This window comes from Zonotrichia albicollis, chromosome 3 (assembly GCF_047830755.1).
Source record: "Zonotrichia albicollis isolate bZonAlb1 chromosome 3, bZonAlb1.hap1, whole genome shotgun sequence".
NCBI classification, from domain to species: Eukaryota; Metazoa; Chordata; class Aves; order Passeriformes; family Passerellidae; genus Zonotrichia; species Zonotrichia albicollis.
The window spans coordinates 884,286-905,903 of record NC_133821.1 but is presented as its reverse complement, the minus strand read 5'-3'; the positions used below and the strand labels follow the sequence as shown (position 1 = coordinate 905,903).

At 52.4% G+C, this 21,618-nt stretch overlaps 1 protein-coding gene across 1 annotated transcript in view; it reads left to right on the top strand.

Moving 5' to 3' along the window:
• The first annotated feature begins 1,831 nt into the window (after positions 1-1,831).
• Positions 1,832-21,618, top strand: part of ASXL2 (ASXL transcriptional regulator 2) — a 42,908-nt gene continuing 23,121 nt past the window's right edge. Inside the window, exons 1-2 of the mRNA XM_074536325.1 lie at positions 1,832-2,065; positions 16,205-16,287. Of these exons, the coding sequence (XP_074392426.1) occupies positions 2,009-2,065; positions 16,205-16,287 (140 nt within the window). The 5' untranslated portion in view covers positions 1,832-2,008. The remainder of the gene's footprint in view (positions 2,066-16,204; positions 16,288-21,618) is intronic.

Here is a 21,618-nt window from a genome sequence, read left to right as displayed (position 1 = left end):
TGGTGCAGAGAGGGTTTGGGGATTATTTTGGGTTTTTTTGTTGTTCCCTGACGCTCTCATGACACCCTGTGGGCTTTCCCCTGCACTGCTGCAGCTGCACAAACAGCCAGAATTCCTCTCTTTTCCTCCCCACTGGCTCTGCACTTCTGTCCCTACGTTTTTCTCAGTGATTTTCCTGCAGGCTTTGATGGCTTTCAGCGAGGGAATCTGGTCACAGCTGTGGCTGCTCCTGCATCCTGGCAGTGCCCAAGGCCAGGCTGGACACTGGCGCACCCTGGCACAGTGGGAGGTGTCCCTGCCATGGCAGGGGTGGCACTGGGTGGGTTTTGAGGTCCCCTCCCACCCAAGCCATTCCAGGATTTGTGCCTCTAAGAAAAGAACAGTCAGTGCTCTGCCTAGCTGGGATTCTCACTGAACCTGGGATGGAAACTGAGGTTGAATTTTATTGGGAATGTTTTCCCAAGTGACAGCAGCAGAGTCAGTCCTTTGGGGGCTCTGGGGAGGTGCCCCCGTTCCATTTTAAACAAAATTCACCAAAGGTTTGGTGCCAAGCAAGACTTGTCTGCTGCCCTGGACTTGTGAATAGTCACATCCATGCTCCTATTTACACTGTGTGGCTCCAGCCAGGTGACAGGAAACATAGCAGGTGACAAGAGACACTGTGAAAAATGCACATTTTATGATTGGCTTTTGGCAAATATTCAAATGAATATTATATGAGTTATGTTAGAAAGTTATGCTGCATAAATTTTCTTAAGTAGTGTGTTAAATATAGTTTTAGGTTATAACATAATGTTAAAATAGAAACTATGCTATGTAATATACTTTTTTTAAAGAAAGGACTTGGAGCGAGATAGCAGCCACAGGACACCTAAATCTTTCAGAGCAAGAGAATTTATTGCTCCCTTGTCAGGAGAAGCGAACTTCTTCCTGCCTTGCTCAGCCCTGAAGATGCAGTTAGGATTAAGAGGAAGAAGCTGACACTGCCCAGACAGAATCCTGTGTTTGAACGGAATTTATGCATCATGTATGAGGTGCATGAATATGCAACAGGTTATTGTTTTGAAGGGTTAATCCTCTGTTAACGTGCGTCCTTTTTCAGGCTTATTTTGCCCAGAAAAAGGTACCCGGACTGGTCTGTAACTCTTTGTTTTTATTGTCTCGTATTGTCCTAATCCAAATTGTCCAAATTATTATTACTCTAATTATATTAATATTTTTATAACCATTTTATTACTATTAAACTATTTAAATTTTAAAAATAATCGGTTGGCGGTTTTCAGACATCACTCAACAGGAAGACCCCAACTGTTTACCAAAGGCCCTTTGAGGGAGCTCAGCCTCCCGCCTTTGAGGCCGTCTCAACCACAGCCAAGACCCCGTTTCACAACCCTTGCCCATTCCCCAGGACTCCCTGGGCGAATTATTCGCTATTTCTGACTCTTGAGGCGCCACCATCGGTGTCACCGCCGAGCTGGCGGGCACCGGGCGCTGAGGGCGCGGCTGAGGCTCTGAGGGAGCCGCCGCCATCTTTCTCCCTCAGCCACGGCGCCAGCGCAGTCTGCGGGCACCGGCGGCGAGCGCGGAGGAGGGAGAGGAGGCTGCCGGTGGCACTTGGTGGCGGCGGGGCAGCGGAGCTGTTGCCGGTGGCAGCCAGGGAAGGACACACCACCACCACACCAGAGCAGCACCACCGCCATCTTCGCTCCGCCTCAGGCGCCGCCGCCATCTTTGCTCGTCCCTCCGAGAGGCGGGAACGCGCCCGTTGGGAGGGAGGAATGGGCGTGGCTTATTTAGACAACGCCCCTCCCAGCTCCGTGGGCGGGGCTGGCGGGCGGGGTCACATGACCGCGGCCCGTGCGCAGCCGGAGCCAACATGGCGGCGGCGGCGGGCGCTGGGGCCGCCGCTCTCGGCGCCGCTCGCCTCTAAGGGGCCGCCACCCCCGCCCCGCCGCCCGCCGCGCCCGCCCGACACCCCCCGAGCGCCCCGAGCCCCGCCGCGTCCGACATGAGGGAGAAGGGCCGCAAGAAGAAGGGCAGGACCTGGGCAGAGGCCGCCCGGACGGTGCGCGGGGGGGCCGCGGGGCGGGTCGGAGGCCGCGGGGCGGGTCGGGGCGCTCCCGCCGGGGCTCGGGGGGGCGGCGGGGCCTGCCCGGCCGCCTGCAGAACCGGGCGGGTTATTATGACCTGGGCTCCGGTTGCTCCGTGCTTCCCGGCAGGGATTGCCCCGGGGAGCGGCGTGGGGGAGGGATTGCCGCTTGGATTTGCTGTGGAGAGCGAGGGGGGAAGTCAGACCTGCCAGCAAGTGAGAGGCACCGGGGGTTTTTCGGTGTTTGCGGTGGTTTTTCGGTGTTTGCGGTGATTTCCGACACGCTCAGGTGCTGAGCTGCCCCCGTTCAGCAGAGCTGCACATGTAAAAAGTGAATTTTTACCTCCCGCTGTCCCAGCTGTACAAAAATTTGTCGCTGTCCTGGGCCGGGCACGGAGGGTGGAGAAAAGGGAAGTTCGGAATACGGGGCGGGAATGAGAGAGGAAAACTCCACAGGTGCGAAACGCTGAGCTCGGAGAGCTCCGCTCGCCCTTCCCAGCTCGGGATAAATCCCCCTCTCGGAGAGGAGGAGGAGCTGGGGCTTGGGAACCCTCCTGGAAGAGGGATCTGTTCAAACAAGACTTGAAAAGGCTGCCTGGGGAGCGAATGTAAATGGAAACCTGCGGCTGGGACTTGCAAGGGATGTTTTAATAAATAAATTCACTTGGACCTCGTGTTTACAGCGTGAAAGGCATCAGGGGAGCTGCTGTGTTCAGGAGATTCAGTGCAGGTAGAGATATTTAAGAAATAATTTGCTGGCTTGCAGGCAGTTGCTCTGTGTGTAATTTTAACATTTTGTTTTGAAAGAGCAGTGGCAGGGTCTCCAGGAGAGGTTAGAGGTGGGATCAGCTCTTTTCCAGCCTCTCTGAGCCCGTCCAGAATCCACTTAAGGGCTGAACTTATTCTGCACTGAGCCCTCTCCCCCCTGCAGGCTGCACCTTGCCCAGAGCCGGGCAAAAGGAGGAAAGGATGAGCAAATGCCTGCCAAAACCCCAGCTCTGGCAGCCCTGTGTGCTCAGCCCTGTGCCAGGCACTCTGGTCAAACTGCAGCTCCAGACTCCCCAGGTTTGGCTGAGTTTTGGGGCAGAAATCCTGCCTGGGGTTCTGGTTGTGTGCTGGGCTTGCAGGGAAGGTGTGAAGCTGTGCTAGGGAAGGTAAAAGCTCTCAGGAGATTTGTTCTGCGTTTGGAAGGTGACATGAAATTGTCCCCAAGCTCAGGGATGTCTCCAGGTGTCCCCTCTGTGTGGGGGTTCCTTCACTGAGCTCTGGGGTCACCCCAAGGGTCCCTGGGGTGCAGGGGCTGGGCCTGGGGCTCTGCTTGTCCAGGATCCAGCTTGGAAAAACCTTCCCAGCCCAGCTGTGCCCAGTGCCCACCTTGTGCCCAGCCCAGGGCACTCAGTGCCACATCAGGACACGGGGATGGGCACTGCCAACCTCCCTGAGCAGTTCCAAGGCCTGAGCACCCTTTCCATGCAGAAATTCCTCCTGGTGCCCACCCTGAGCCTGCCCTGAGCCCATTTCCCCTTGTCCAGAGCAGCTGCTGCAGGGCAGAGACCTGGGGGCTCCTCCTGCTGAAAATGACCCCAAACTATCACAGAGTGCCTGAGGAAGGTCATTCCCAGAGACCTGAACTGCAAACAGCTCCAGGCAGAGATTGCTGGAGCTTCACAGAATCCCAGGGTCATTCAGGCTGGAAAATCCTCCCAGCCCACCCAGTGCCAGCTGTGCCCAGTGCCCACCCTGTCCCCTGCCCAGGGCACCCAGTGCCACATCCAGGTGCCACCTGCAGGGATGGGCACTGCCAACCTCCCTGGGCAGCCCCTGCCAAGGCCTGAGCACCCTTTCCATGCAGAAATTCCTCCTGGTGTCCACCCTGAGCCTGCCCTGGCCCAGCCTGAGGCCATTTCCCCTTGTCCTGTCCCTGTTCCCTGGCTGTCCCCTCCTGGCAGGGACTTGTGCAGAGCCACAAGGTCCCCCCTGAGCCTCCTTTTCTCCAGGCTGAGCCCCTTCCCAGCTCCCTCAGCCTCTCCTGGGGCTCCATTCCCTTCCCAGCTCCCTCAGCCCCTCCTGGGGCTCCATTCCCTTCCCAGCTCCCTCAGCCTCTCCTGGGGCTCCATTCCCTTCCCAGCTCCCTCAGCCCCTCCTGGGGCTCCATTCCCTTCCCAGCTCCCTCAGCCCCTCCTGGGGCTCCATTCCCTTCCCAGCTCCCTCAGCCCCTCCTGGGGCTCCATTCCCTTCCCAGCTCCCTCAGCTGCTCCTCACAGACCTGCCTCTCCATGCAGGCTTGTCCTGAGGAACTCCCCAGCTCCCTGCACAGCAACCTCAGGCCATCCCAGCTGCATTTTCTGCTCTCTCACCTCTGCACTGCTGCTCACAGGTGGTTGAGGCAGCTAAACCAGCAAAAACATTGGTTTTTTTTATAATTAACTTCTGGTGCTGATCTGTTCTTGCTCCGCTTTAGTCCTGGCCAGGGGTTTGGGGTTGAATCTCCTCCAGTTCTGCAGTACATGGAGGTGAATTATTCTCAAATTAACTGAATTAATTAATTCAGCTCAGAGGTGAGAGGAGGGAATTCCATGGGACTGCTCTGGAGAGCTGTGGGGCTGCAAACTGGGGCAGCAGGAGGTGAGGGAAGGTCCCCAGGAGGGCAGGAAGTCACTGTTGATAAACAGCCTGTTCTCATTTCCTGCCTCTCTCTGCAGCTGCACTGAGCTGGGACAGGCTGCTGCCCCTGCTGGGACAGGCCTGGGGTCCTGCAGCTCCAAATCCCCCTCCAGGAGGTGCTGGGACAGGCCTGGGGTCCTGCAGCTCCAAACCCACCTGCAGGAGGTGCTGGGACAGGGCTGGGGTCCTGCAGCTCCAAATTCACCTGCAGGAGGTGCTGGGACAGGCCTGGGGTCCTGCAGCTCCAAATTCTCCTGCAGGAGATGCTGGGACAGAGCTGGGGTCCTGCAGCTCCAAATTCACCTGCAGGAGGTGCTGGGACAGGCCTGGGGTCCTGCAGCTCCAAATTCTCCTGCAGGAGGTGCTGGGACAGGGCTGGGGTCCTGCAGCCCCAAATTCTCCTGCAGGAGGTGCTGGGACAGGGCTGGGGTCCTGCAGCTCCAAATTCACCTGCAGGAGGTGCTGGGACAGAGCTGGGGTCCTGCAGCTCCAAATTCACCTGCAGGAGGTGCTGGGACAGGCCTGGGGTCCTGCAGCTCCAAATTCACCTGCAGGAGGGGGAAACTGCTGCTGGGTCAGGACTTGGTGATTTACAGTTCCAAACCCACCTGCAAGAGGGCAAAAGCTGCTGCTGGCAGTTGAGGGGATGGCAGCACCCAGTTTGTGTTCAGGCTGTGCCAGGGCTGGAGTTGTGGCAGGCTCAGGTTGTGATCCTGCACCCAGAGCAGTGCCAGGCTGTGATCCTGCACCCAGGCCTGGAGCCAGGCTGGGAGAGCTGGGGGTGCCCACCTGGATGGGAGAAGGATCCAGGGAGAGCTCAGAGCCCCTGCAGGGCCTAAAGGGGCTCCAGGAGAGCTGCAGAGGGACTGGGGACAGGGATGGAGGGACAGGAGCCAGGGAATGGCTCCCAGTGCCAGAGGGCAGGGATGGATGGGATCTTGGGAATGAGGAATTGTTCCCTGGCAGGGTGGGCAGGCCCTGGCACAGGGTGCCCATGGTGCCTCAGCTTTGGCTTTTCTATTTTTCCCATTCTGTGCTGCTTTAGTGTGTGGGTCTGGGTTTGATACCAGGGCATGCTGAGCTCTGGGCACAGAGCAGGGACACAAAACCATTCCTGCTCCAGCTGGGCACCAAGGACAGATGATCCAAATCTCAGCCCAGGAGCACAAACAGGAGAGAGAAAAACAGGGATGGGACTGCAGGGGCTAAAGCTGGAATGGGACAATGAACTGCAAGGTGCAAATGGAGCAGAACTGATCACAGTGACAGACCCTGTGCCTGGGTGTGCATTTTGGGCCCATTTTGGTCCATCTGGGGTTCATTTTGGGACATTTTGGTTCACCCTGGGTTCATTTTGGGACCATTTTGGTTCATCTTTCTTGGGACCATTTTGGTAAATTCTTTCTCCATCTTTCCCCTTCAGGCCCTGCAAGGCCACCCCAGAGCTTTCCCTTCTCCAGGTGAGCAATCCCAGCTCTGCCAGCCTTTCCTCCAGCAGAGCTGCTCCATCCTCTGCTCACCTTGGTGCCTCCTGTTCTCCACAGCTCTCTCTCCTCCCTTATTTTCCCTGGGAAATGTCTGGAGGCTGCTGTGGAGCCCAGCAGGCTCCTCCTGGAGAGCCTGGCAAGGTTTGACACATCTCAGGGAGGTTCAGGGTTAATCCCAGCTTGCAGAATGAGCTGATACCTGAAGCTGGTAAAGCCTTCCTGTTTTGTTTGGTTTTTTTTGGGTTTTTTTGGTTTTTTTTTTTTTTTTTTTTTTTCTGGAGGGATTGTTTGTTGCTCTGTTGGGCTTTTTGGTGGTGCTTTGTTTGGTTTTTAGCCCCTGGGGATTATCACAGCTCCTTCCCTGATTCCAGCCTGTGGCTGAGGATGCATTTCCAAGGCAGACCCGGTGCTGAGGTGAGGGCTGCTCTGTCCCAGCTGTGAAATGCCTTTGCAGAGGTTCCTGAGGGCCAGGGCAGGTGGTGGCCCCAGCTCTGACACAGCTCTGTGTGTGATGCCAGGGAATCACCTTGGCACTGCTTCCAGGGCAGCAGCTCCTGCCTGGGCAGGGCTTGGCACAGAGCCTGGCACACGTCCGTGGAGAAGGGCACTCTGCTTCACTCCTCACTCACACACATCCCCAGGCAGCTGCAGCTCTAGGAGGGATTTTTCCTGAATTTTTTTTCATGCTTTTCCTGAAGGATTTCAGGAAAATCAGGTGCCCCCAACTGCGTGCTGGAGACCTGACAGGAGAGACCTGGAGGGGATGGAGCTGGGATGGGAATGGAGCCCCAGGAGGGGCTGAGGGAGCTGGGAAGGGAATGGAGCCCCAGGACGGGCTGAGGGAGCTGGGAAGGGAATGGAGCCCCAGGAGGGGCTGAGGGAGCTGGGAAGGGAATGGAGCCCCAGGAGAGGCTGAGGGAGCTGGGAAGGGAATGGAGCCCCAGGAGAGGCTGAGGGAGCTGGGAAGGGGCTCAGCCTGGAGAAAAGGAGGCTCAGGGGGGACCTTGTGGCTCTGCACAAGTCCCTGCCAGGAGGGGACAGCCAGGGAACAGGGACAGGACAAGGGGAAATGGCCTCAGGCTGGGCCAGGGCAGGCTCAGGGTGGACACCAGGAATTTCTGCATGGAAAGGATGCTCAGGCCTTGGCAGGGGCTGCCCAGGGAGGTTGGCAGTGCCCATCCCTGCAGGTGGCACCTGGATGTGGCACTGAGTGCTCTGGGCTGGGCACAAGGTGGGCATTGGGCACAGGTTGGATTCAATGTCTGTGAGCTCTTTCCCAGCCTCAGGGATTCTGTGTCTCCGTTCCAACTGGCACCAGCAGCACCAGCCAGGTGAGGTGGCTCAGAAGATTCAGAATGTCACAATTCAGAACAATTCAAATCTACTAAATAATCCCCAGTAGATGTGGCACTGAGTGCCCTGGGCTGGGCACAAGGTGGGCATTGGGCACAGCTGGCACTGGATGCTTTGGAGGGATTTTCAGCCTCAGGGACTCTGGGATTCCCTCACTTCCCAGTAAAGCCAGATTGCAGCTCTGGGCTCAGCCTCATCCTCTGCCACCTGCACTTCTGCTCCTGGGAGTTGCAGTGAGCTGAAATCTGCTTTCAGCTCATCCTGGGCATCTCTGACCCACAAATGGAGGATTAGAAATGGTTCCTGTGTGGAGACAGAACCTGTGCAGGGTGAGGGGGAAGTGTAATCCCCTCTGATGGCTGCAGCAAAGCAGCAGACTGCAAAATCCTCCTTCCAGTCACAATAATCCCATTATTGGCCTGCTGTTTGCAACACTCATTTCCAAGTTCCTTTGCTCCTGCTGGGAATTTTAACCTCGTGCAGGGCTCTGAGGTGCTGCAGATGGCACCCCTGCAGCTGTGGCTGTGCAGGTACAGTGAATGGGCAGTGAAGCCCGTTTCTCATAGGTGGGGCTGCTTTGATTGTAATTACAAGCCCAATTAGCAGTTCAGCAGCTGCCCCAGGGGCTGGCTCTGGGCTTGGCAGGGCTGCCCACCTTTGCCAGGGTGGCAGAGCAGCTGGGAAAGCCCTGGGATGTGCAGAGCAGGGAGAGGGGGCTGTCTCTCATAGAATGGTTCTGAGTTCTGTCCAATGGAATGGTTTTGGGTTCTGCCCAATATTTCAGGGAATTATTTTGAGTTCTGACCATTCTATCATGGAATGGTTTTGGGTTCTGTCCAGTGGAATGGTTCTGAGTTCTGTCCAGTCTGTCATAGAATAGTTTTGGGTTCTGTCCAATATTTCAGGGAATGGTTTTGAGTTCTGTCCAATCTCTCATGGAATGGTTCTGTCCAATATTTCATGGAATGGTTCTGAGCTCTGTTCAATATTTCATGGAATGGTTTTGAGTTCTGTGCAGTCTCTCATGGAATGGTTTTGGGTTCTGTCCAATGGAATGGTTTTGAGTTCTGTCCAGTCTTTCATGGAATGGTTCTCAGTTCTGTCCAATATTTCTTGGAATGGTTCTGAGCTCTGTCCAAACTCTCATGGAATAGTTTTGAGTTCTGTCCAGTCTCTCATGGAATGGTTCTGAGTTCTGTCCAATATTTCATGGAATGGTTCTGAGCTCTGTCCAATCTGTCATGGAATGATTTTGAGTTCTGTCCAATGGAATGGTTTTGAGTTCTGTGCAGTCTCTCATGGAATGGTTTTGGGTTCTGCCCAATATTTCATGGAATGGTTCTGAGTTGTGTCCAATGGAATGGTTCTGAGCTCTGCCCAGTCTCTCACGGAAAGGTTCTGAGCTCTGCCCAGTCTCTCATGGAATGATTTTGGGTTCTGCCCAATGGAATGGTTCTCAGCTCTGCCCAGTCTCTCATGGAAAGGTTCTGAGCTCCCTTTGGAGGGCGTTGGCGTTCAGGGAGGTTCAGGCTTTCTCCTTCATCCTGCTCTCACGTGCCTGCATCTGATTCTGCCTCAGAAGCAGAAGAACCATTGGGTCTTTTTCTGTCTCTGGTAATCCTGGGGTTGTGTTTTCCCATGGTATGTTTATGGAAAGAGGGAAATTCAGATTGTGCAGCCCCAGTGTGGCCCAGGCTGAGTGGTGGTGTGATGTTGTGAAAATTCAGATTGTGCAGCCCCAGTGTGGGCTGGTCCTCACTGGCAGCTGCTCCCAGTCACACCACAATGCTTGAGGTGTGGATTTGCTTTTTCTATCATTTTCCGTTTTTCTGCTTCTCTGGCTCTGTTTGGAGTAGTCAGAGTGGAGGGCAAAGAGTGTTGGAGTCCTGGATGCTGAGAATTTTAAATTTTCTGTGCTGAAGGGCACAGACCCACAAGAAAATGCTGCATTTGATCTGAAGCCATAGAAAAAACTTCAAAAATTAATTAATAGCACTAAAATTATGAGTGTATAATTTGATTAAAAGTGTATAACATCACTAAGTTAAAAACTTTAAAATATAGTAATATATATAAAGCAAAATAAAAAATTTAAAACAAAAACTAATCCTTCACTTTCTTCCTTCTTCAGTAATTTAAATAATATTTTATAATTAGCCAAAAAAACCACATTACAAACTTTAGGTGATTAATTCTTAAGGTAAAAGTAAAAATAATTTAAATATAATTTCTTAATTAAGTAGTTTAACCTTAAAATCCTTATAACAAAAAACAGTGAACCATTTTATTTACCCACTGCTGGAGTCCCCATCCCTGGGTGTGTTTAAGGAAAGCTGGATATGGCACTGGGTGCCAGGGTTGAGTTGAGTTATGGGGTTGGGTTGGACTCGATATTTAAAGTCTCTTCCAACCTGGCCATTCTGGGAATAATTTATTAATATAATACTATCAAACTGTCAATTTATGATATAAATATAAAATAATCAACATCTAGACCTAAACACGAAATACTATCTCTAACACTTCAATCCCAACCATAACAAAAATTAAGAAACAAAACCAAAAAAAACCTCCAAAAACCAGCACACACTTCCCTTAAATGTGCTTCAAATGTCATTTCTTGTCACGCTTCCCTTAACAGGGCACCAAATATCCTTCAAATGTCATTTTTGTGACACTTCAGGCCACTGAGGCTTCCTGTCCATCTTTGAGCTGCTGTTTGCTCCAGGTCTGTGGGCAGCTTTTGGTGTTTTCCAGCCTTGGAAGGAAGGGATGAGGGCTGAGGCTTCCCCTGTGCTGCAGATGGGAAGGGATATTTATCTCTGAGTTGTGAGTTTGAGTGTGTTTTATTAATACTGGCTCAGTCAATGAACAGCAACAAAATACAGCACACCATGGGAAATGGTGACACTGTGACAGTGGTGACAGTGGGAAAGGGTGACACGGTGACAGTGGGAAATGGTGACACGGTGACAGTGGTGACAGTGGGAAAGGGTGACACTGACAGTGGTGACAGTGGGAAATGGTGACACGGTGACAGTGGTGACAATGGGAAATGGTGACACAGTGACAGTGGTGACAGTGGGAAATGGTGACAGTGGTGACAGTGGGACAGGGGTGACAGTGGTGACAATGGGAAATGGTGACAGTGGTGACAATACAATGGGAAATGGTGACAATGGGAAATGGTGACACGGTGACAGTGGTGACAATGGGAAATGGTGACACGGTGGCAGTGGGAAATGGTGACACAGTGACATGGTGACAGTGGGAAATGGTGACACGGTGACAGTGGTGACAGTGGGAAATGGTGACATGGTGACAATGGGAAATGGTGACATGGTGACAGTGGTGACAATGGGAAATGGTGACACAGTGACAATGGGAAATGGTGACACAGTGACAGTGGTGACAGTGGGAAATGGTGACAGTGGTGACAGTGGTGACAGTGGGAAATGGTGACACTGTGACAGTGGTGACAGTGGGAAATGGTGACACTGACAGTGGTGACAGTGGGAAATGGTGACAGTGGTGACAGTGGTGACAGTGGGAAATGGTGACACTGTGACAGTGGTGACAGTGGGAAATGGTGACACTGACAGTGGTGACAATGGGAAAGGGTGACATTGGGACAGTGGTGACAATGGGAAAGGGTGACACGGTGACATGGTGACAATGGGAAGTGGTGACACGGTGACAGTGGTGACAATGGGAAATGGTGACATTTGGACAGTGGTGACAGTGGGAAAGGGTGACACGGTGACAATGGGAAAGGGTGACACTGTGACAGTGGTGACAATGGGAAATGGTGACATGGTGACAATGGGAAATGGTGACACGGTGACAGTGGTGACAGTGGGAAATGGTGACACGGTGACAATGGGAAATGGTGACGCTGTAACAGTGGTGACAGTGGGAAAGGGTGACACGGTGACAGTGGGAAAGGGTGACACGGTGACAGTGGTGACAGTGGGAAAGGGTGACATGGTGACAATGGGAAATGGTGACACTGTGACAGTGGTGACATTGGTGACAATGGTGACAATGGGAGATGGTGACGCTGACAGTGGTGACAGTGGGAAATGGTGACACGGTGACAGTGGGACAGGGGTGACAGTGGTGACAGTGGGAAATGGTGACATGGTGCGATTGGGACAATGGGAAATGGTGACAGTGTGACAATGGGAAAGGGTGACACTGTGACAGTGGTGACAGTGGGAAATGGTGACACAGTGACACGGTGACAATGGGAGATGGTGACACGGTGACAGTGGTGACAGTGGGAAATGGTGACACAGTGAAATTGGGACAATGGGAAATGGTGACACGGTGACAGTGGGACAGGGGTGACAGTGGTGACAGTGGGAAATGGTGACATGGTGCGATTGGGACAATGGGAAATGGTGACAGTGTGACAATGGGAAATGGTGACATGGTGACACGGTGGCAGTGGGAAATGGTGACACAGTGACAGTGGTGACAATGGGAAATGGTGACACAGTGACAGTGGTGACAATGGGAGATGGTGACAATGGGAAATGGTGACACTGTGACAGTGGTGACAGTGGGAAATGGTGACAATGGGACAGTGTCCCCAAGGAAGGAGGTGGCTCTGGGATCTCCAGCTGAGCAGGTTCCTGTCCTTGTCCCCAGGGAGGGAGGTGGCTCTGGGATCTCCCATTTGGGCAGGGATGTCCCCAGGGAAGGAGGTGGCTCTGGGATCTCCCAGTTGGACAGGGATGTCCCCAGGGAAGGAGGTGGCTCTGGGATCTCTCAGATGAGCAGGTTCCTGTCCCTGTCCCCAGGGAAGGAGGTGGCTCTGGGATCTCCCAGCTGGGCAGGGATGTCCCCAAGGAAGGAGGTGGCTCTGGGATCTCCCAGCTGAGCAGGTTCCTGTCCTTGTCCCCAGGGAAGGAGGTGGCTCTGGGATCTCCCTCCCCTGCTGCTGCTCCAGCCCTTGCCAGCCCTGTGCCAGCTCAGTGTGAAACGTGCCCTTTAGTGGCACCTGGCTCCTGATGCCACAGGATTGTCCATCCCTCCCTGACCTCCTTTCTGCCTAATTCCTGGCCAGCATTTCCCTAATGGGATGAGTGGAGCAGATCCTGCAATCTGGGTCAAGTCCTTCATCCCCCTGGGGCTCCTGTTGTGTTTTCTGGGGGTGACTGAGCAGCAATTTCACATCCACTGGGGCTCTTTGGGGCTGACCCGCTTGTGTGCCAGGCTGGCATTGCAGGGTGATGCCCTGCTGGCAGCAGATGGGCAGCTTCTCCCACCTCCATGGTGGCTGCAGCTGGAATTCCCTCCTGGATGTGAGGCTGAGGTGGAACCAGATGATCAGGTTTTGCTGCCTGGCCTTGCAGAGCTTGTCTGAGCCAGGTGGGAGCTGCTCAGCTGCTGTGCATTCGTGGATTTAGGAAGTTTAGGGTCTATTTCCAGCAAGGAACACGAGTGGAAGTGCTGCTTGTGTTTATAACATCACTTTTAAATCCCTCTTTGCATAAGGGAATAACCAACAGGAGGAATTCCAAAGTGCATTTTTGCCAAAGCTTTCCTGGGCTGAGGTTCTCCTTCACATCCAGCTGTGGAGGATCTCTGGATTAAACCTTGATGGGCTGATAAAAACACCCCCAAACAACCCCATTAAACCTTGATGGGCTGATAAAAACACCCCCAAACAACCCCATTAAACCTTGATGGGCTGATAAAAACACCTCCAGAAAACCCCAACCACTTCAAACACAGGTTTTAATTGTGAACACTGGCATGATCCAGGTTTATGTGGGCAGCACTTGCATCTCCCAGAGCTTTCCCAAATGCATCACTCAGAGCTTTCCCAAATGCATCTCTCAGAGATTTCCTGAATGCATCACTCAGAGCTTTCCCAAATGCATCACTCAGAGCTTTCCTAAATGCATCTCTCAGAGCTTTCCCAAATGCATCTCTCAGAGCTTTCCCGAATGCATCTCTCAGAGCTTTCCCAAATGCATCACTCAGAGCTTTCCCAAATGCATCACTCAGAGATTTCCTAAATGCATCACTCAGAGATTTCCCGAATGCATCACTCAGAGCTTTCCTGAATGCATCACTCAGAGCTTTCCTAAATGCATCACTCAGAGCTTTCTTAAATGCATCTCTCAGAGCTTTCCCAAATGCATCTCCCAGAGATTTCCCAAATGCATCACTCAGAGATTTCCCAAGGCCAGGCTGGCAGGGCTTGGAGTCACCTGGGATGCTGAAGGATCCCTGCCATGGCCCTGGATGGGCTTTGAGGCCCTTCCCACCCAAACCGGCCCATGGTTCTGTGAAAGTCAGGATTTAACAGCATTAAAAAGAGATTTTCCAGGATGGGGCCATCAGCTGGAGCATCCAGAGCTGCATGCAGGGATTTGTTGTGGGAGCAGGGAGGTGCGGCAGCTCAGCAGGGCCTGGCAGAGCCTTTCCAGCAGAGCTGGACTGGGATAAACTGGGGATTCCTGAGGGGACTGGGGTAACCTGGGATCCCTGAGGGGACTGGGATAAACTGGGGATCCCTGAGGGAATGAGGGGACTGGGATAAACTGAGAATCCCTGAGGGGACTGGAATAAGCTGGGGATCCCTGAGGGGACTGGGATAAGCTGGGGATGGATCCCTGAGGGAATGAGGGGACTGGGATAACCTGGGGGTCCGTGAGGGAATGAGGGGACTGGGATAAGCTGGGGATCCCTGAGGGGATTGGGATAACCTGGGGATCCCTGAGGGAATGAAGGGATTGGGATAACCTGGGGGTCCGTGAGGGAATGAGGGGACTGGGATAACCTGGGGATGGATCCCTGAGGGAATGAAGGGACTGGGATAAGCTGGGGATGGATCCCTGAGGGAATGAGGGGAATGGGATAAACCTGGGTATCCCTGAGAGAATGGGATAACCTGGGGATCCCTGAGGGAATGAGGGGACTGGAATAAACCTGGGTATCCCTGAGGGGACTGGGATAAGCTGGGGATCCCTGAGGGAATGAGGGGACTGGGATAACCTGGGGATGGATCCCTGAGGGAATGAGGGGAGTGGGATAAGCTGGAGATCCCTGAGACTGGGATGAGCTGGGGATGGATCCCTGAGGGAATGAGGGGAGTGGGATAAACTCAGGGGACTGGGATAACCTTGGGATGGATCCCTGAGGGAATGAGGGGCAGGGTCCTGCAGAGCTGGGGGTTCTGCTCAAGAGAGGAGTGGGAGCTGCTCCTGTCCTTCTGCAGAGTCCCCCCGGGTTTGTGCTGGGCCTAAGTCAGGCCTGGCCTTCGATGTTGGGCTCGGGTCAGAGCTGATGATTAAGGCGGAAACGAGGCATTTCCTGCCCATCCCCCCTCCCCAGCACGAATATGGCCTGAAATGTCCTGAAATATCCCGGTGACGTGTGGTGAGTGGCATCTGCCTGCTGCAGCAGCTCCCTGGGCTGCAGCCCCGCCTGCCTGAGCCCCGGGAGCAGCCCAGGGACCCCGGGGGCTGTGGCAGGGCTGCTGCTGGGGCACTGCAACAAAAAACCCATTTCTGAGGGCCAGAGTTGGGAACTCGGTGTGTGCAGAGCGTTTCAAACAGCCCCTTGCTGGGGCGGTGGGTGCTGAGAGTTTCAGGCTTTCTGTGCTGGGAATTTCAGACTTTCTGTGCTGACACACTCTGACCCCCAGGAGAGCACTGCGTTTGACCTGAGGCTGTGGAGAAGCTTCCAGAATTGATTGAGAGCACTGGGATTGTGGGTGTGGAGTTGGGTAGAAGTGTGTGAAATCACAGGGTGGAAAACTCAGAGTTTGGGGTTTAGAATATGGTAATAAATATGGGGCAGGATGGAGGTTTTAGGGTGGAGGCTGCTCCTTCTTCACCTTCTTCTTCTTCTCCTTCTTCTTTACTTTGTTCTTCTCCTTGTCCCTCACCACTTTCTTCTTCTTCCTCATCTTCTTCTCCTTTTTCTTCTCCTTCTTCTTTACTTTGTTCTTCTCCTTCACCTTCTTCTCCTTCCTCACCTTCTTCTTCTTTACCTTGTTCTTCTCATTCTTCTCCTTCCTCACATTCTTCTTCTCCTTCTTCTTTATTTGTTCTTCTTCCTTCTTCTCCCTTCTTCTCCCTCACCATCTTCTTCTTCTCCTTCTCCTTCCTCACCTTCATCTTCCTCACCTTCTTCTCCTTCTTCTTTACTTGGTTCTTCTCCTTCTCCTTCCTCACCTTCATCTTCCTCACCTTCTTCTCCTTCTTTACTTTCTTTTCCATGGGTTTGGGTGGTATTTTGTACCTGGACAGAAAAGCCCACCCTGTGAACTTTGAGGGATCAGTTATTCAGTTAAAAGTGAAAGTAATTTCTTAATTAGGTAATTTAGCCTTAAAAGACCTTGTACAAGAGATAGTTGGTCATTTTTGTGCCTTGTTAGTGAAGAACTGCAGAACTCACTGCTGTGAGACTGTGACATAAATAAAAGTAATAAATACCTAAAATAGAGGTTTTGGTGCAGTTAAATGTAAATTCAGAATACAAAGGAATAACTGCCATTAAATGAAAATTTAGTGTAAAATTAAATGTAAAATCAGATGTAAAATCAGAATGCAAAGGAATAACTTCCTCTCAATCTCCTCTTTCTTGCCAGGTCCTGGAGAAATATCCCAACACACCCATGAGCCATAAAGAGATCCTTCAAGTTATCCAGAAAGAAGGACTTAAGGAAATCAGGTGAGTTGAGTAAAGCAGGAAAACCCTCTGGTGCTCTGCTTCCAGCTTGGTGTTAACCAGTTTGCTGTTAACTCCCAGCTCCTGAGGAGTTTTGGGGCTGAAATATTCCAGGTTTGGAGTCTGGGTCCTGTTTGTAAACAGCTCCCAAGTGCTTTTCCCCACTGAGCTGGGTAAGAGCATCCCTGATTCCCAGGTGTGCAGGGCTTGGCTGCAGCTCCTTTATAGGATAAAATAAAGGACCTGGCTGCAGCTCCTTTATAGGATAAAATAAAGGACCTGGCTGCAGCTCCTTTATAGGATAAAATAAAGGACCTGGCTGCAGCTCCTTTGTAGGATAAAATAAAGGACCTGGCTGCAGCTCCTTTATAGGATATAAGGATTAAAAAAAAAAGAACTTGGCTGCAGCTCCTTTATAGGATAAAATAAAGGACTTGACTGCAGCTCCTTTGTAGGATAAAATAAAGGACCTGGCTGCAGCTCCTTTATAGAAAATAAAAAAAGGGCTTGGCTGCAGCTCCTTTATAGGATAAAATAAAGGACCTGGCTGCAGCTCCTTTAGAGGATAAAAGGATAAAAAAAAAGGATGTAGTTGCAGCTCCTTTATAGGGTAACCCAGCCCTGGTCAGGGGCTTCAGGGACTGAAGGAAACATAAAAAAAAATTAATTTCTGCTTTAAAAAATAAGTGAATGCTCAGTTTGACCTAAGAGTTACCCGGAGAGTAACAGAGCCACCTCAGTTAAAGATTCTCACATGGCAAACTGGATTTTTGGTGCTGTTCTCCCTTGTGTTGCCTGTGTGGGTGTGTGGTTATTCCTTAGGGACATTGCTGGCAGCCTGGTGGGATGCAGCTCCATGGAACCCCTCTGCTCTGGGCATGGAGCAGCTCCTGAGCTGCTGCAATTCCAGACTCCTGGAATCCTGCAGGGAGCCAGCTCTCCCAGGGATCTGTGAGCAGCAGTAATCCGTGGGAAGTGCAAAGTATCCCTTCAGACTAAACAGCGTTAAACTGAACTGGGTAGCGTTAAACTGAACTGGGTAGTGTTAAACTGAACTGGGTAGTGTTAAACTGAGCTGGGTAGCGTTAAACTGAACTGGGTAGTGTTAAACTGAGCTGGGTAGTGTTAAACTGAACTGGGTAGTGTTAAACTGAACTGGGTAGTGTTAAACTGAACTGGGTAGTGTTAAACTGAGCTGGGTAGCGTTAAACTGAACTGGGTAGTGTTAAACTGAACTGGATAGTGTTAAACTGAACTAAACAGGTTAAACTGAACTGGGTAGTGTTAAACTGAACTGGGTAGTGTTAAACTGAACTGGGTAGTGTTAAACTGAACTGGGTAGTGTTAAACTGAACTGGGTAGTGTTAAACTGAACTGGGTAGTGTTAAACTAAACTGGGTAGTGTTAAACTGGACTGGATAGTGTTAAACTGAACTAAACAGATTAAACTGAACTAAACAGGTTAAACTGAACTGGATGGTGTCAAACTGAACTGGGTAGTGTTAAACTGAACTAAACAGGTTAAACTGAACTAAACAGGTTAAACTGAACTAAACAGGTTAAACTGAACTGGGTAGTGTTAAACTGAACTGGGTAGTGTTAAACTGAACTGGATAGTGTTAAACTGAACTGGATGGTGTTAAACTAAACAGTGTTAAACTGAACTGGGTAGCGTTAAACTGAACTGGGTAGTGTTAAACTGAACTGGATAGTGTTAAACTGAACTGGATGGTGTTAAACTAAACAGTGTTAAACTGAACTGGGTAGTGTTAAACTGAACTGGGTAGTGTTAAACTGAACTAAACAGGTTAAACTGAACTGGATAGCGTTAAACTGAACTGGATGGTGTTAACCTGAACTGGGTAGTGTTAAACTGAACTGGATAGTGTTAAACTGAACTGGGTAGCGTTAAACTGAACTGGGTAGCGTTAAACTGAACTGGATAGTGTTAAACTGAACTGGGTAGTGTTAAACTAGGTGATGTTAAACTAAATAGTGTTAAACTAAATAGTGTTAAACTAGATAGTGTTAAACTAAACTTTGTTAAACTAGATAGTGTTAAACTAAACTGAATAGTGTTAAACTTAAATAGTGTTAAACTAAACTAGATAGTGTTAAACTAAACTAAATAGTGTTAAACTAGATAGTATTAAACTAAACAGAATAGTGTTAAACTAAACTAGATAGTGTTAAACTAAACTAAATAGTGTTAAACTAAACTAGATAGTGTTAAATTAAAGTGTTAAACTAGATAGTGTTAAATTAAAGTGTTAAACTAGATAGTGTTAAACGAGTGTTAAACTAAACATTGTTAAACTAGTGTTAAACTAAACTGAATAGTGTTAGACTGAATAGTGTTGAACTAAATAGTGTTAATTCAAATTCACCAACTGTAGTTCAGTCAGACTGGAGCTCACTGGTCAGCCTGGAGATGGACTGGTCAGTCTGGAGATGGACTGGTCAGCCTGGAGATGGACTGGTCAGCCTGGAGATGGACTGGTCAGCCTGGAGGGGGACTGGTCAGCCTGGAGGGGGACTGGTCAGCCTGGAGGGGGACTGGTCAGCCTGGAGATGGACTGGTCAGCCTGGAGGGGGACTGGTCAGCCTGGAGATGGACTGGTCAGCCTGGAGGGGGACTGGTCAGACTGGAGATGGACTGGTCAGCCTGGAGGGGAACTGGTCAGCCTGGAGATGGACTGGTCAGCCTGGAGGGGGACTGGTCAGACTGGAGATGGACTGGTCAGCCAGGGATTTCCTGCCAGCCAGGACTGCTCATGGGCCGCTCTCTGATGTTCCTGCAGCCCACATGAGGTCCTGCTGACAGATCCTTAATTAGAGCTGTTAATTAGTCGGGTTCAGCGTGTTCTGAGAGCTTTGTGCTGATCTCCACACTGATCCCCATCCCCAGGTTTCTGCTGGGCTCTCCAGGAGAAGATCTCAGGGGTTGTGTGGCTCCTGAACTGCATCTCCCTGTGATCCTGCACCCATTCCTGCTCTGGGGGTGCTCCAGGAACCCCAAATCCTGGTGTGCAAGCAGTGATCCCCCTTGGGGTGCAGAGTGAGGCACTGAGGTGTCCTGGGGGCACTCAGGAGCTTCAGGAACCCCAGAATCCTGGTGTGCAGGCAGAGATCCCCCTTGGGGTGCAGAATGAGGCACTGAGGTGTTCTAGGGGCTCTCAGCAGCTCCAGGAACCCCCAAATCCTGGTGTGCAAGCAGTGATCCCCCTTGGGGTGCTGCTGTGGCAGGGCTGGTGCTGAGTGAGGCACTGAGGTGCCCTGGGGGCACTCTGGGAACCCCCAAAATCCTGGTGTGCGAGCAGAGATTCCCTTTGGGGTGCAGAGTGAGGCACTGAGGTGTCCTGGGGGCACCCAGGAGCTCCAGGAACCCCCAAATCCCGGTGTGCAGGCAGAGATCCCCCTCAGGGTGCAGAGTGAGGCACTGAGGTGCTCTGGGTCACTCCAGGAACCCCCAAATCCTGGTGTGCCAGCCAAGATGGGCACTGGTTTCCATTCTTTGGTTGGGCACTGGTTTCCATTCCTGGGGAGCCCATGGGTCACCCCTGGGCTAAGGAAGCTCCTGCTGCATTCCACTGGGAGGTTGGGGTGCAGTGCTGAGCTGGGAGCAGGGCAGAGGGGGGGACAAGGAGTGAGTAAGTTCCTACTCCATGGGTCACATCCCCAGGGCTCACCTGGCTTCCATGGAGTTCATCCCCAGGTGAAGGTGGCAGGAGGTTCCACATGGGAGCTGCTATGGGGGCACCTGGCACGTGTCCCTGTCCCTGATCCTCTGTCTCCTGGGATCCCAAATCCTGGGATGTGCAGGGAGGCACCTGGCAGGTGTATCCTGTCTCCCCTGGGATCCCAAACCCTGGGATCCCAAACCCTGGGATCCCAAACCCTGGGATCCCAAACCCTGGGATGTGCAAGGAGACACCTGGCAGGTGTATCCTGTCTCCCCTGGGTTCCCAAACCCTGGGATGTGCAGGGAGGCACCTGGCAGATATATTCTGCCTCCCCTGGGATCCCAAACTCTGGGGTATGGTTCTGGTTGAAGGCACCTGGCAGGTGTATCCTGCCTCTCCTGGGATCCCAAACCTTGGGGTTTGCTTCTGATGGAAGGGGAGAGGCCCCTGGCAGGTGTATCCTTCCTGCTCCCCCTGGGATCCCAAACCCTGGGATGTGCAAGGAGGCACCTGGCAGGTGTATCCTATCTCCCTTGGGATCCCAAACCCCTGGGATCCCAAACCCCAGGATGTGGTTCTTCTGGAAAGGGAGGCCCCTGGCAGGTGTATCCTGCCTCCCCTGGGATCCCAAACCCCTGGGATCCCAAACCCTGGGATCCCAAACCCTGGGATGTGGTTCTTCTGGAAAGGGAGGCCCCTGGCAGGTGTATCCTGCCTCCCCTGGGATCCCAAACCCCTGGGATGTGCAGGGAGGCACCTGGCAGGTGTATCCTATCTCCCCTGGGATCCCAAACCCCTGGGATCCCAAACCTTGGGGTTCGCTTCTGATGGAAGGGGAGAGGCCCCTGGCAGGTGTATCCTTCCTGCTCCCCCTGGGATCCCAAACCCTGGGATCCCAAAACCCAGGATGTGGTTCTTCTGGAAAGGGAGGCACCTGGCAGGTGTATCCTGTCTCCCCTGGGATCCCAAACCCTGGGATCCCAAACCCTGGGATGTGCAGGGAGGCACCTGGCAGATATATCCTGCCTCTCCTGGGATCCCAAACCCTGGGATGTGCAAGGAGACACCTGGCAGGTGTATCCTGTCTCCCCTGGGTTCCCAAACCCTTCGATGTGCAGGGAAGCACCTGGCAGATATATTCTGCCTCCCCTGGGATCCCAAACCCTGGGATCCCAAATCCTGGGATGTGCAAGGAGGCCCCTGGCAGGTGTATCCTGCCTCCCCTGGGATCCCAAACCCCTGGGATGTGCAGGGAGGCACCTGGCAGGTGTATCCTATCTCCCCTGGGATCCCAAACCCCTGGGATCCCAAACCTTGGGGTTCGCTTCTGATGGAAGGGGAGAGGCCCCTGGCAGGTGTATCCTTCCTGCTCCCCCTGGGATCCCAAACCCTGGGATCCCAATCCCTGGGATCCCAAACCCCAGGATGTGGTTCTTGTGGAAAGGGAGGCACCTGGCAGGTGTATCCTGCCTCCCCTGGGATCCCAAACCCTGGGATGTGCAAGGAGGTCCCTGGCAGGTGTATCCTGTCTCCCCTGGGATCCCAAAGCCCTGGGATCCCAAACCCTGGGATCCCAAACCCTGGGATGTGCAAGGAGGCACCTGGCAGGTGTATCCTGCCTCTCCTGGAATCCCAAACCCTGGGATCCCAA